The 16,364-nt window shown below is 43.9% G+C and overlaps 1 protein-coding gene across 8 annotated transcripts in view; it reads left to right on the top strand.

The window, feature by feature from the left end:
- Window positions 1–16,364, top strand: part of LOC122556191 (mediator of RNA polymerase II transcription subunit 12-like protein) — a 609,874-nt gene that overhangs the window by 80,088 nt on the left and 513,422 nt on the right. For all 8 annotated transcript variants that reach the window (XM_043702730.1, XM_043702729.1, XM_043702725.1 and 5 more), the window contains exon 6: window positions 8,085–8,257. In XM_043702730.1, the coding sequence (XP_043558665.1) occupies window positions 8,085–8,257 (173 nt within the window). The remainder of the gene's footprint in view (window positions 1–8,084; window positions 8,258–16,364) is intronic.

The raw sequence follows: 16,364 nt of genomic DNA, 5'->3' as shown, positions 1-16,364 counted from the left end.
ATCCCAGAGTGACTACATTTGTTTGTTCCCTGCAGTATCTGCATTATTGTATAGTTACTGCAAAACCTCTTAGGTTGAGCTGTGCTCCTCTGGTTGGCTTCGTGAAATATTTCTTTTAAGTATCATTATTAGTGCACAAATGGAACTCCATTGAATTATTTTTGTAATATTTATTGTGTTAATATTTCTTGAAACATAGTCCTTTTAACGTAGAGGTTTTCCAATCAGTTAAAGGATTCCCTCATGTTGGAAGTATTTATTTGAAATTTTAAAGTGCGTATTTCCCCGATGCTTTTGTGTAAAAACTCCAGCAGGATTAGACAGTGCAGCTCCTCAAGCCTGCTCTGCCATTTATTCCAATCTTGGCTGGTTTCATCTCAGCCTCGACATCACCTTCCTGTCCACTCTCTGTAAGCCATCAACCCATTACACGTGAAAAATCCTTCGCCGCCTCCTTAAATTTACTCCATATCTCGAGCATCCACTGCACTTTGGGGTAATGAATTCCACTGATTCACAAGAGAAGTAATTTTTCCTCCTCTCCATTTTAAATCTAATACCTCCCGCCTTAGCCTAAAATTGTGACCTTTTGTGAATACTATGGTATTGAGCTAACTCTGAGTTCTGCAACATAGCTTCCTTTGACATGTCCAACAGCTCCCAGTGGCTGTGTATCCCAGATTTCCGATTTCTCCCCATTCTCAGAAATCCATTTCCAAAGATGTTTTGCAGTGCTCCCTTGCTCACCATTCCGACAGCCGCCTTAAATATGAGCTCTGTCTCTACAGTTCCACCCCCATCCACCTATTTGTTCCTGTGTTTTTATTACCCAGTTTGTTTGCTAATTTTGTTTTAAGATGTTTTAATTCATTCCACACGAGCACTATAAAACAAAATAGCGATGCTCTCAATCCATGACATTTGTCACAACCAAGGTAATACTTTTCATTGGCATTTGAATCTGGTCAAGTTAAACTCATTTTCCAATTGAAAAGAATGCCAGGTAGTTTGCCTTATTCAATCAGTTTAAAGCAAGAGTGGTTTAAGTGGCATGGATTGCGCTGCAGTAAGTTTATTTTATTTTGTTTGTAGAAACAAAAGTGAAAAATGGGAAGAATAAAGAGGAAGCAGAAATGTCTGATGTGTGGTTTAATATTAAAATTTTCAGGATTTTGTTTTAGCTCAGTCAGTGAGCTGGAAAACCAGCTGGTGGTGAGTTCTCCAAACAACGGGCAATATTGGGTTTGCCCAAGGTTCAGTTTGTAACCCTCCCCACCCTCTGAGATGATGGGCTGCAGGTTTAAATCTCCAAAAAGGTGGTATGCAGGTGTAGCAGTTTTTAAGTATCAGAATGGGTTAGCATGCAGGTACAGTAGGAAAGCTGACGGAATGTTGCCTATAATTGTGAGAGGAATTGGATATGAAATTATATTTTTGTTTTCCAGGGCACTAGTGAGACCACATCTGGAGTAATCTGCACAGCATTGATCATGTTGTTTAAAGAAAATGCAAATATGTGGATGCAGTTCCAAGAATGTTGATCAGATTAGGATCTGCGCTGGATGGGTTTGTTTTATGAGCAAAGGTTTGGCGGACAAGGCTTGTATCCACTGGGAGAAAGTGAGGACTGCAGATGCTGGACATTAGAGTCAAAAAGTGTGGCGCTGGAAAAGCACAGCTGGTCAGGCAGCATCCGAGGGGTCGAAGAGTTGATGTTTCAGACATAAACATAAGGGAGGGTTATGCCCGAAATGTCGACTGTCCTGCCCCTCTGATGCTGCCTGACCCCCTGTGCTTTTCCAGCACCATCCTTTCGAGTGTAGAATTTGTAGGTGACTTGATAGAAGTCTGCAAGATCCTGAGGGGCCTTGCTAGGGTAGATGTGGAGAGGATTTTCTCCTTTTAATAGAAATTTGGAATTAGAGGTTGCCAGTTTAAGTAGGGCTGAAGCTAATTTTCTTTTGAGGGTTGTGTTTTTTTCAAACTCTTCCTGCAAAGCTGGTGCAAGTAAGGCAGTAATGGATAGATATTTGAGTGAAGATTGTGGTGGTTGGCAGCAGTGTGAATTTGAGTGTACAATCAGATCAACCATGACTGTATTAAATGGTGGAGCAGTCATCATTGGCAGTCCCCTGTAGACGAGGATGATGCTCCTTCACTCTCTCTGGGTGAGTCCATAGGTGGCCATACAGACCGATGCGGCTACCACAAGCCCTGTTACATTCCAGGCACAAGGTGGTCGAGGGAAGGGGAGAGTGGTACGTTGGTGTGGTAATGTGCGCCTTACTCTGTTTTAGCCTGGCTTCCACTTTTTCTCGATGGCATGTCTCAAGGTGCTCAATCACCTTCCCGGATGCTGCTCCTCCATACTTCACCAAGTGAGGCCTTGAGTGTATCCTCTGTCCCCCTGGGCCTCACCTGCTGTTTTGAAGCTGAGAGTAGAACACCTGCTTGGGGAGTGTCGTGTCGGTCATGCGGACAATGTGCCCAACTCATTGCAGCTGATCAAGGGGCATCAGTGCCTCAATGCTCGGGATGTTGGCCTGGAATGCGTTGCCAGCTGTGGTGATGGAAGCAGAGTCACTAGGGACATTTAAGCGACCACTGGACATGCATATGGATATCAGTGAGTTGAGGGGTGTGTAGGTTGTTATTTTATTTTACATTAGGATTAACCCTTGGAATAACATCGTGGGACAAAGGGCCTGCTCTGTGCTGTACTTTTCTATGTTCTATGGTTAATGATGCTGGTCTTGCTGCGTCTTTTTCTCAGTGGATTCACAGGATCACGTACAGGCAGTGTTGATGGTACTGCTCCATCACCTTGTATCTGCTGTAGACAGTCCATGTCTCAGAGCCATCTAGGAGTGTCTTGAATGCATCCGACAGCATGTTAGATGCCACAAACTCAGCAATACCTTGCACAAAATAGAGGAGGCCATCCATCAGCTGAAGAACAACAAGACTGCAGGAGCAGAAGGTCTCCCCACTGAAGCATTGAAGTGCAGCTGCAGCTCCACGTCCTTGCCTACCTTATCTGGAAGGTGGAGTGGTCTTGAGAGGCTGAATAGCCTACTCTTGCTATTTAATAAAACAAACCACTGCAGAAGGTGGACGTTTAAAATGAACAAAACAGAATTCCGAACAAAACAGAATTCCAAACAAAACAGAAATTCCAGACAATTGCAAGGTGATGCAATTTGGAAGATCAAATTTAAGTGTGAATTATACAATAAATGGCTGAACTCTTAGGAGCATTGATGAACAGAGGGATCTGGGCATGCAGGTCCCTGAAAGTGACAACACTGGTAGATAAGGTGGTCAAGAAGGCGGACAGCACGCTTGCCTTCATTGGCTGGGGCAACAAATACGAAAGTTGGTAAGTTATGTTACAGCTGTACAAAACATTAGGCCATATTTGAAATATTGTGTGCTGTTCTGTTAGCCACACTACCAGAAGGACGTTGGTGCTTTGGAGACGGTGCGGAGAAGGTTTACCAGGATGTCCTGGATGGTTTGGTTATGAGGAGAGGTTGGATAAACTCTGATTTCTTTCACTGGAAAGACAGAAGCTGAGGCGGGCAACTTGACAGAAGTCCATAAAATTATGAGAGCCATTGATGGTGTGGATAGTCAGGGACATTTTCCCCCTGTGGTGGAAGGGTCAGCTCCAAGAGGACACTGGTTCAAGGTGAGAGAGATGAAGTTTCAGGGAGAAGTGTGGAGAAAATGTTTCACACAGAGTGGTAGGTGCCTGAAATGGACTGCCAGCGGAGGTGGTGGAAGCAGACATTAGCAATGTTTAAGCTTTATCCATTGACACAATGAATGGGAGGTGAGCAAAGGATTAGAAACTGCATAAGGGCACTAAGTAGCAGGCCTAAATATGGATACGGAAATGACACGAGCTTGATGGGCCGAAGGGCTGTTCCTGTGCTGTATTGTTCAGCGTTCGTTCTTTGAAACTGCTGGAGAAACTCAGCAGGTCTGGCAGCATCAGTTAACATTTTGAGTCCTGTGACCACGAAGGTATCCCTGAAAGCTCTCAGGACTCAAAGCGTCAATTTGATTTTCACCAATGCTGCCAGATCTACTGCATTTCTCCAGCTGTTCTGGTTTTGTCTGTTGTACTCTTGCAACAAGTTTGTTCATAAATCCCAGTCCAGGGTTTAAGTGCGCATATTCAGATTTGGCAATCCGATGATGTATTGAGGGAGTCATGCACTCTTTTTGTAAGTGACCTTGTTTGGGTGAGACAGTAATCTAATGCCTTGTCCACTCTGGGCATGGAAACACGATTGCATGACACTATATAATTCAAAGATGAGAAGTAGAGTTTTCCCTGATGACTCGGATAACTTTTAACCTTCAACCAGTATCATTAAAACAGTTTATCTGATCATTCTCGCATTACTATTTGTGCGAGTGCGATGTGCTTATTTGTTGGAGTGTTACCTGCACTGCATCAGCATTTCATTGGTTGTGAGGTGGTTTGGTATTTCTGTTGCCCCTTGAAGGGCTAAATTAAAGCATTTAATTTGTTGTTTTTTTAATATGTTAGGAAATGGAAGCTGACTTAGAAAGATACTGCAGCCTGGCCTGACCTGAGTGAGATCCTTAACGTTTCTGTTTATATTTACGAAAGGCAAATGTTAACAATATACAACTCCTACAATCCCTCCAGCATGTAAAAAAAAAATCACTGCCTGATGCTTACTACTCAAAAAAAAAAATTGTTGAATTGGATACAGTAGAATGATTTGTCTGTTACACCCATATTGCATTTTGGAGTTCATCAATAAAGATGTGCATTCTGACAATCTGTGTTATGGTAACAAGTAATGCAGGTAAGATCTTCCAGAACTACTTTAACCTCGTCAATGCTGTTGCAAATGGATGCTCCATCCCACTTCCTAACCACATCACATTCACGATTTATGATGTTTTAATTCTAATTTCCACCTTAAAACACAAGCTTTTGGAGCGTTGCTCCTTCAGTGTCCGAAAGCTTGTGTTGGACTATAACATGGTGTCGTGTGATTTTTGACCTTGTCCAACACTGACACCTCAGCATCATGGCTACCATCTTAAAAGAAAATGCAATTCATTAGCTTGTCCATTTCAATGAATGTGCATCAAAAGGTGAACATTGCTACCAATGTACCCATGGTATGTGGTATTCGGTAGCATTGTGATATTGTAATGGATTAATAATCCACAGGCCCAGAATTAGTGACGCTCTGGGTACATAGGTTCAAATCCAAAAATGGCAGCTGGTGGAGTTTGAATTCAGTTGGTAAAATCTGGATATAAAACTGGTCTAATGGCAACAAAGGGGGAGGCAATGTCCTAATGGTATTAACGCTTTGCTGTTAGTACAGAGACCCTGGTAATGTTCTGGGGACCTAGGTTCAAATCCTACCACGGCAGATGGTGGAATTTGAATTCAATAAAAAAAATTAGGAATTGAGAGCCTAATGATGACCATGAATCCATTGTCGATAGTCAGGAAAAACCCATTTGGTTCACAAATGCTGTTTTAGGGAAGGAAACTGCCACCTTGCCTGTATTCCTGATGAAGGCCTTTAGCCCGAAACGTCGATTTTCCTGCTCCTCGGAAGCTGCCTGAACTGCTGTGCTTTTCCAGCACCACTCTAATCTCAACTCTGGTTTCCAGCATCTGCAGTCATTGTTTTTACCTACATGACTCCAAATCCATAGCAATGTGGTTTACTTTTAACTGCCCTCTGGGCAATTAGGGATGGACAATAAATGTTGCCTGGCCCATGATGCCCTCCTCCCATGAATGAATAAAGAGAAAACTTGTCAATTGCCATATAATTGCATTTAGTTCACTAATGCCGTTTAGGATAGGAAACCTGCTATCTTACCTGGTCTGGCCTACATTTGATTCCAGATGCCACAGTATGTGGTTGACTCTTAACTGATCTGATCTGCAAATCACTTGAGGGCAGTTGGGGGTGGGAACAATATACAGAGGAACCTTGATTATCCGAATGAGATGGGCGGGCACTATTTTGTTCAGAGAATTGATTATTCGGTCAATCGATTCAATGCCTTCAATGCGGGAGTTTTCTATTGAGTCTGCTCCCTGATCAGGAGACTAGTCAGCAGCACAGTGTGCGCGAGCCCCCACCTGCCCACCCCCCAAAACCCGTCCGCCCCATCAGCCGGAATGGATGCCAGCAGTAAAAATATTGCTGCCTTTGTTGGGTAAGTCTCCAAATAACACGTGCACACAGACAGCCACACACACAACTTTTTAACTGCAACTTTTTGACAAGTTCCACCTCTGCCCTGTATGGGAGAATGTTAGAGAGAATATCTGGGGAAGGTGGGTTTGGGATAGAACTCCAGGTAAAGTGTGTGGAGAGGGAGAGAGAGCGAGAGGTCAGTCATTTGGAGACCGATGAGTGCCCAGGCAATATGTCCAGGACTGTTCTTGGTAGAGACTGTTTTTAATCGGTGTAAACAAAAGACTCAATCAGGGTTGAAATAGCTCTTTCATGTAATGTTTCTGTTGGGACCTCGAGATCTCCTTTGGATAATTCGATATTCGGATAATTGATATTCAGATAATCGAGGTTCCTCTGTACATGCTGCCCCTGCCAATGAAAGCTACATTCCATGAAAGAATTTTTATAAGAAAAAGAAATCATTAGCTGGTTTTGTAATGTGGTATTATGATCTGTTTTCTCTAATGCTGAAGTTAAAATTAGCCAGTCTTTGAAAAATGGTTTTAACTTTGGAATGTGTCTACTATTAAGTAAGCAAATGAGGAACCGGTTTTGTTGATAAATGGGCAGAGATTTATGACTATGTTGCTGGCTGTTAATAAAATTATTCAAATGAGAGAACTTGCTCTCTGATACTCACCTGCACCAAATGAGGTGTGAACTAATGACTTTATAGCTTGAAGGTCCTTGTGGCTTGGTGTAGTGTCCCTACCTCTGAGCCAGGAGGCCTGGGTTCAGGTCTTAACTGTTTGAGAGGTGTGTCATTACATCTCTGAACAGATTGATTGGAAAATATCTTGATTTTATAGCCTGACATAAATGTGTCCTACTCTGCTCATGCTGTTCTGCTGTCTCTATAGGTTAGAATTCATAAGACAATGTGGAGCTTTGGAGTGGGGGCACAGTGGTTAGCACTGCTGCCTCACAGCACCAGAGACCACGGCTTCAATTCCTGCCTCAGGTGACTGACTGTGTGGAGTTTGCACGTTCTCCTCGTGTCTGCGTGGGTTTCCTCTGGGTGCTTCGATTTCCTCCCACAGTCCAAAGATGTGCTTGTTAGGTGAATTGTCTGTACTAAATTGCCCGTAGTGTTAGGTGAAGGGGTAAATGTAGTTGGAATGGGTCTGGGTGGGTTGCGTTTCAGAGGGTCGGTGTGGACTTGTTGGGCCTGTTTCCACACTGTAAGTAATCTAATCTTTTGTGGCGCAGTGATAGTGTCCCTGATTCTGGACTTGGAGACCTGGGTTTAAGTCCCACCTGCACCAATAACATCTCTCAATGGACTGATTAATAAAACAAATGAGCAAGGCTGCATACATACCATTTTGGAGACAGAGAATGTCTCACCTTCTGTTTTTATTGACCAATCCCTAGGGAGACAGAGCACCTTGGCTGTTGATGTTAATGGTCAACCATGCTCCTATATTTCATTCATGGATGTCTGTTGTTGCTTTAAATCTTACATCTGGATCAGACATGCTCAAGTTCAGATGATTGTGCTCGATGCATCTTACCTTTTACTTGTACTTGCTATCACTCACCAGTCTCTCTTTCTAAGTGATGTTTCATTTTATCCACATTGTGGCATCTAGAGGCTCAATTGCTATCTGTGCAGGATGGACTGATCTCCATTTGGCTGGTTTGATCCCAGCTGAACAGAGGTTATTGCATCGGCAAGATCTGGCACAAGTTTCCTCATCTGAGGGTCTGGATGTTCGAGTCTCTGTCTTCTCTTGGACGTGCTCCTAGTTTGTGGGTGGTTTCCATGGGAATGTTCCTTTTGAAGTCTGCCCCTGATCAATTCTGTTGCTGCTTCTGTTTTTACAGAATGGACTCAGATTCTGACGAGGTACCTTCGTGAACAGTTGGTGAAAATTGGGGAACATCATCACGGGCCAGCTGGACAGGGTCCCATGTCCACGACAACAGTGCCTCCGGAGGTGGAACAAGCAATAAAACAATGGGAATACAATGAGAAGCTGGCGTTTTACATGTTCCAGGTAACTAGGGTCATGGCCTCGCGAAGTGATCTTGGAAGATCCATCACATGACATTTTCTCTCCACCCGTCCCACTCAGTTTAATGGCATTATCTTCCTTCCCCTGTCTCTGATATTATTTATGATAAATGGAGGTATTCAAAAAAAATTATTTTTAAAAAGTTGCCTTTTTTTTGTTTCATACTTTTTAAAAACATTTTCTCCTGGGTTACTTGCACCTGGACATTAATTGCAACTTTGTGGAAACTCCAGGATAATCCTGAAGGGCGAGGATCCTCTTCAGATGATGAGACCACAATGGTCAGAGAGGACTTTAAACACCGAGGCTCAGTGGTTAGCACTACTGCCTCACAGCTTGAGGGACCCGAGTTCGATTCCACCCTTGGGCGACTGTCTGTGTGGAGCTTGCACATTCTCCCCATGTCTGTCTGGGTTTCCTCCCATAATCCAAAGATGTGCAGGTAGGTGGTTTGGCCATGCTAAATTGTCCATGGAGTTCAGGGATGTGTAGGTTAGGTGCATTAGTCATGGGAAATGCAGGGTTACAGAGATTGGGTAGGGTAAGGGGTCTGGGTGGAATGCTCTCTGAAAGGGTTGGCGTGGGCACGTTGGGCTAAATGGCTTGTTTTCCACACGAGGGATTTTATGGATTTTATTCTCCTCTTCCTGCACATGAAAGACTGGGGTATGATTTCATGGAGTCTGACACAAGGAGGAGTTAGCTCTAGTTCTTGAGGCTAAAGGGATCAAAGACTATGGGGAGAAAATGGGAAGATGACGCTGAGTCGGATGATCAGCCATGATGATACTGAATGGCAGAACAGGCTTGAAGGGCTGAATGGCCTACTCTTATCTTCTATGTTTCACATTTCCATGTGGGATAGAATATGAAATGACCATTTTGTCCATCAAACCACCTCTATCTTGACCCTCATTTTTATACAGAAACATTATCAACTAAGATGAACTGAATTGTACAGTAGTGCGATGGTTAATGATATTGTAACTCTTTACTTTCTGATCCTATTTCTTAAAAATAAAAGGCAACTGATGCTGGCTGTTGGGCAGTGTATTTTTCTGTTTTTTGGTTGATCGATTTATTTAATTTTGTTTATTTTACCACTGTGTATTGTATCGATGACTTCATTCCCACATCAATTATTCACCCACTTGAATTCCTTCCCCATCTCTTCAGGAAGCAATACAACAGTCTTATAAATGCTCCTCTAAGCTTCAGTTCCCTAGACTTCACATATGTTGGCCTAAACACGCTTTCTGGCACACATGGGTGACTGTGTGGAGTTTGCACATTTTCCCTGTGTCTGCACATTTTCCTCCTGGTGCTCTAGTTTCCTCCCACAGTCTAAAGGTGTGCAGGTTAGGTGAATTGGCCATGGGAAATTGCCCATAGTGCCCAGGACTGTGCAGGCTAGGTGGATTAACCATGGGAAATACAGGATTACAAGGATAGGGTACAGGGTGGGTCTAGATGGGATGTTCGTCAGAGGATCAATGTGGACTCGATGGGCTGAATGGCCGCCGTCCTCACTATAGAGATTCTGTGATTATAAAGTGCCTTTATCCATTCTTCAAATACCTTTTTTGGTATGGGAAAGACAGCATGAACATTGACCATCTCTAACTTTGCTTTAGGCTTACAAATTCTGTGTTGTGGATCATTTGAAAACAGACTCTTACCCCGATGCAGGAGATCAAGGTATCAAGTCCCATTCCTGAGACCTGAGCATAGAGATCTAGGCTGCCTCTTGCAGTGCTGAATGAGTGCTTCATTGTTGGAGGTGCTATCTTGCAGATTAGATCTTAACCTGAGATTGAGTCTGGTTTCTCGGGTGGATGCACGTTTGAAGAAAAGCAGAGGAAATAACTTCCCTGGTCTCTTGGCTGTTGCATCTCACTGTGGTTGTGCACTGGAAATCAAGTCTCGTTGTTCCTGTAGTCATTACAAAGATTAAAGAGTTTATAAATATGAGTTAAATCCATCAATTTACCTGATTTTCAAACCGAGGCTGACAAAGCACAGACCAAGTTGCTGTCCTTGAGAAGAAATAAAATTCATTGCAAATAAGTAAATCCTAGCTACTGGTAAACAATTATGAACTATATAAACTCCTGTAGTTAAAACTCTGAACCTGTTATAAAACTCATTCTAAGTGATGTGGAGGAGTTGGTGTTGAACAAATTTAAAAACCTCACAGCACCAGGTTATGGTCCAACAGGTTTTACTTGGTAGCACTATCTTTAATAGTGTCGTTCCTCCTTCAGGTGATTGTGGAGTAGAACTTTAAGACACAGAACTTCTAACAAACATTCTGTGTCTTATGGTCCTATTCCATAACCATTTGAAGAAGGAGCGGCGCTCCCAAAGCTAGTGCTTCCAAATAAACCTGTTGGACTATAAGCTGGTGTTGTGTGATTTTTAACTGCATCCTAAATGCGCAGAGAGGGACAAGATAACAGGTATTGTGTGTGGAGGAAAAAGCTGAGAAGGCAGTTCAATGGTCCCTGTACACTGGATTTGCTAGGGTGATCCTTTTGCTGCTCAGAATGTTGCTCCTTGATTTCCTTTCTCCATTTGCTTCCAAGAGGCAAGGAGTGACTGGTTCACAACTTGCAAAGTTGCTAATGTAGATATACTGGTGGGGGAAATAAACTGGCTATCTTCCAGTTTGATTTTTGTTTTACTGCGGAGAAAAAAGACAGCACTATGGCGTCTCGATGGATTCTGACCAAACATTCAAACTCAGAAGCTGTTCTGCTTGGGAGCTAATCACCTTGTTGGCAAGCAGGAAGTTTTTGTCATTGACAACTGGACACTATATTTCACAGATCAATCAGCTTCCTGTCACTAGCTGAATCTCATTTTGTACATACCCACAGGCTTCTCCTTGTCTGTTACCTCCCCCACTACTTGAACAAATAGCAATATCAACTGCACTTGCCATGAGTGACATGGTAATCTGCTTTTAAAAAAGTGCAATAATCCTTCCACAATCCTTGGTTTTTAAAATAACCCTTTTTCCATTTCAATCTCAATCAAAAGAAAAGAGACAGTCTTTATATGGACAATACTTGCCTTACATTTGGTTATTATCACTGATGTTTGGGGTATTTTTGTATACAAATTGCCAGAGTGTCTTGTGTTTTGAATAGTTACTGTTCATTGTGAGAGATTTACTCCAGTGCATTATCTTGTGCAAGTAGTAGACATTTGTCCATGATAAAGAACTGAAGTGATGGGTGTACACTGCAATATTTACTGGAAAATGATTCTGCTCATCATTCATTCAGAATCAGTTTGACAATATGCATGGTTTTAACCATTGTACTAGGGTGGTTTGTACATGGAATAAACTGCTAGAGGAAGTGGTAGATGCGGGTACAGTTACAACATTTAAAAGGCATTTGGACAGGCACATGAATAGGAAAGATTTAGAGGGATATGGGCCAAACTCAGGCAAGTGGGACTAGTTTAGTTTGGGAAACATGATTGCCGTGGACAAGTTGGACTGAAGGGTCTGTTTCCATGCTGTATGACTCTATTTTGTGAGGGAGGAAGGAGCTAGATGTTGGAGTGATGGTGTGTTTTTGTAAGGGAGCCTGCATTGTGCAAATAACTGAGGTTATTTTAATTGCAAATATGATTTTATTTATCGTCACTGCCTTTTATGTTGGCTAGAGTCACAATCCGTAACCAAACCATGGCAACGCAGCTTGCTGAGCTGGTGTATTTTGCACTGGATTGAGGAGGAGTGGAAAGTAGAGCAGTTACTCAACAAGCTTTGGAAATACAAGTTCAAATCTCTACTTGCAAAGGGCATGTACAGTCTCTCAGCTGTGTAATGTTCAGGAGTCAACTTCAGGAGAGGAAAGAAAAGTTTTCTGACAAGAATTGAACTTAGGCAAAATACAATGAAGCCAGTATAGCAGCAATTTCTGATTTAAAACTTTTGGACCATACTCAGTTCCATTGACTTCAGTCGAACTGAATATCTCACACTTGACACATCATCGGCAGCAAATGCACTTCTGTCTGTTTTACATGCGACCCGGTGGCATGGTGGCTCAATGGTTAGCACTGCTGCCTCACGGACCTGGGTTTGATTCCAACCTTGGGTGACTGTGCAAACTCCACACAGACATTCTCCCCGTGTCCATGTGGGTTTCCTCTGGGTGCTCCAGTTTCCTCCCACAGTCCAAAGACGTACAGGTTAGGGTGGGTTGGCCACGCTAAATTGCCCATAGTGTCCAGGGATGTGCAGGCTGAGTGCATTAGCCATGGGGTTTGCAGGGTTACAGGGATAGGGTAGGGCAGTGGGTCGAGGTGGGATGCTGTGGACTCGATGGGCCAGATGGCCTGCTTCCACACTGTAGGGATTCTATGATCTATGACGCACCCCATTTTCCCAGCTCCCCATTTTCCCAGCTCCCCTCTTGGTCTTTAGCTCTGTTACATAGAAGTTGATCATTGTGGAAGTAAACATGACCAACAAATTCAGGAGGCAGCAGGATAAATATTTGAAAGAGGGAGGGAATTTCTTTGGGTCTTGAGACTGAGATAATAGACAATAGGTGCAGGAGTAGGCTATTCTGCCCTTCGAGCCTGCACCATCATTTAATATGATCATGGCTGATCATCCTTAATCAGTATCCTGTTCCTGCCTTATCTCCATAACCCTTGATTCCACTATCCTTGAGAGATCTATCTAACTCTTTCTTAATGAATCCAGAGACTGGGCCTCCACTGCCCTCTGCGGCAGAGCATTCCACACAGCCACCACTCTCTGGGTGAAGAAGATCTCCATAACCCTTGATTCCACTATCCTGGAGAGCTCTATCCAACTCTTAATGAATTCAGAGACTCGGCCTCCACTGCCCTCTGCGGCAGAGCATTCCACACAGCCACCACTCTCTGGGTGAAGAAGCTTCTCCTCATCTCTGTCCTAAATGATCTACCCCGTATTTTTAAGCTGTGTCCTCTGGTTCGGCACTCACCCATCAGCGGAAACATGTTTCCTGCCTCCAGAGTGTCCAATCCTTTAATAATCTTATGTCTCAATCAGATGCCCTCTCAGTCTTCTAAACTCAAGGGTATACAAGCCCAGTCACTCTCTTCTTTCAGTGTAAGGTAGTCCCGATATTCCAGGAATTGACCTCGTGAACCTATGCTGCACTCCTTCAATAGCCAGAATGTCTTTCCTCAAATTTGGAGACCAGAACTGCACACAATACTCCAGGTGTGGTCTCACCAGGGCCCTGTACACCTGCAAGAACCTCTTTGCTTCTCTACTCAATCCCTCTTGTTATGAAGGCCAGCATGCTATTAGCCTTCTTCACTACCTGCTGTACCTGCATGCTTACCTTCATTGACTGGTGTACAAGAACACCCAGATCTCTCTGTACTGCCCCTTTACCTAAATTGATTCAATTGAGGTAGTAATCTGCCTTCCTGTTCTTGCCACCAAAGTGAATAAGATCCGTGTTCAAATGCAACATGGTCTCGACAATATCCAGGCTTGTGTTGGACAAGGGGCAAGTCACATTCGCGCCACAGTAATGTCAGTGTGTACCATCTCCAAGGTGCCCTGCAGAAACTCACCAAAGACCCTCAGACAGCACCTTCCAAACCCACAGCCACTTCCACCCAGAAGGACAAGGGGCACCGGGTCCTTGAGAACCCCAGCCCTCGCTACCCTGGCCAGGAGCAGCGTTTTCAAACAGACTGAACCCACGAGAAACGCTCTCGAAATGGACAGGTTGGCTGTATTTCCTGGAAGCAGGTGGTGTCATTCTGTCACACTGCAGAGAGAGAGAGAGAGGGAGGGAGCGAGAGAGACCAAGGGGATAGCAACAGGGGGAGAGCGTGCAGGGTAAAGGGGGAAGGATGTCAGTGAGGAGAGAGACCGGGGTGCCTCAGCAGCGTGTTACCTGTCCAGGCTCTCGGAAGCTGTCAGACCAGCAGGTGCAGAGATGCAGCCTGTGCAGAGCTGTCACAGAATACCTGAATACCATCGGGTTGTGAAGTAACTGAGAACTCTGAACTCGCGTCACCGGTTCAACCTGATCCTGGTGAGCTCCTGTCCCACCCAAGGTGAAACCTGCCCTGCCTGCACCGTGCACACAACCTTCCCCAAAATGACAGTACAGCCCATAGGATTCACCTCACTGGCTGGACAGGAAGCTGTGCAGGAACTGGAGGAGCCTGGAATGTTAGTGGGAGCGGGAGATGGATTTCCCGGAATGCTCCCAGGAATATCAAGACTGATGTTCACACAGAGGCTGCAGAGTCCAGGACTGGGTAGCCCCTTTAGAAGGGGTGAGGGGGGCTCTCCTTCACACAATCCCCACAGAATTGTTACAAGGGCTGCAGGCCATTCAGCCCATCACTCCTGCACTGCTTCTATCCCACAGTTCCTAGTCTCCTGCCCTTCCCACCACTCTCCCTGCCCCCCATTTCTATCCTCTGTCCCTCTGGAATGCCTCAGTTGAACCTGCCTCCCCCCCTCCATTCCCAGGCAGTACATTCCACACCCTCACTACCCACTGGGTGAGAAACTCTCTCCCTCACTTCACCCTCCCTGTTACTACTATCCAGATGTGTTGTAATTTCATCCTTTATCATAGACTCCAGCATTTTCCCCACCACTGAGGTCAGACTAACTGGTCTATAATTTCCTACTTTCTCTCTCCAACCTTTCTTAAAAAGTGGTACAACATTAGCCACCCTCCAATCCGTAGGAACTGATCCTGAATCTATCGAACTCTGGAAAATAATCACCAACGCATCCACGATTTCTCGAGCCTCCTCCTTCAGTACCCTGGGATATAGACCATCAGGCCCCGGGGACTTATCAACCTTCAGACCTAACAGTCTCTCCAACACCAATTCCTGGCAAATATAAATTCCTTTTAGTTCAGGTCCTTCAGCCACTGTTACCTCAGGGACATTGCTTGTGTCTTCCCCAGTGAAGACAGATCTGAAGTACCAATTCAATTCTTCTGCCATTTCTTTGTTCCCCGTAATATATTCCCCTGTTTCTGTCTTCAAGGGCCCAATTTTAGTCTTAACCATTTTTTTGCCTTTCACATACCTAAAAAAAGCTTTAACTATCCTCCCTTATTGCCAGTTTACCTTCGTACCTCATTTTTTCTCTGCGTATTTCCTTCTTCGTTTTCCTCTGTTCTTTAAAAGCTTCCCAGTCCTCAGTTTTCCCACTTATCTTTGCTATGGTATACATTTTCCCTTTTAACTTTATGTTTCTTAACTTCCCTCGTCAGCCACGGCCGCCCATGCCTCCTCCTAGGATCTTTTTTCCTTTTTGGAATGAACTGATTCTGCATTTTACACACTATTCCTCCACTGTCATCCTGCTAAGGTATTGCACCATTGAACTTTGGCCAGCTCCTCCCTCATAGCTCCATAGTTCCCTTTATTCAACTGAAATAAAGTCACTTCCGACTGTACCCTCTCCCTCTCAAATTGCAGATTGAAGCTTATTGTATTATGGTCACTTCTTGCCAATGGCTCCTTCACTTTGAGGTCCCTGATCAATTCTGGTTTGTTGCACAATACCAGATCCAGAATTGCCTTCTCCCTGTAATGGAATGTAATATTCCTCTTTTAAAAAAAAACTGTGTACCTCCCAGAGTGGCTTTAATTCTGAGGGTCCAAAAAGTACAAACTAGACACATAATCGGAAAAAGAAACTAAAATGTAGATGGTTTTAAAAAAAACAAATTGCTGGAGAAGCTCAGCAGATCTGGCAGCATCTGTGGAGAGAAAGCAGAGTTGAGGTTTTGAAACCATTGACCCTTCATTTCTGGACAGAACTGCTTTTGCTTCAGAATTTGAACATCATCAGTTATTTGTTTTATTGTAGACGATGGTAGTTTTCTTTGGAAGAAAAAGGAGGAAATTACTTAAAGCTTTCTGACTTGACAGAAATTCTTTCTTTGGGTGAAGTTTTAAAGAGAGCCGGTTTTCCTGAAGAGTTGACTCTTAGTTATTTGTGGGTTTGTTTGCAATTGAGTGGTCTGTTGAAAGTTGCATCTGATGTCAATGTTGTGAAAGGAGCCTGCTTTTCCACAAT

This window comes from Chiloscyllium plagiosum, chromosome 13 (genome assembly GCF_004010195.1).
Source record: "Chiloscyllium plagiosum isolate BGI_BamShark_2017 chromosome 13, ASM401019v2, whole genome shotgun sequence".
In the NCBI taxonomy this organism is placed as follows: domain Eukaryota; kingdom Metazoa; phylum Chordata; class Chondrichthyes; order Orectolobiformes; family Hemiscylliidae; genus Chiloscyllium; species Chiloscyllium plagiosum.
This window is presented reverse-complemented; position numbering and strand designations above follow the sequence as displayed.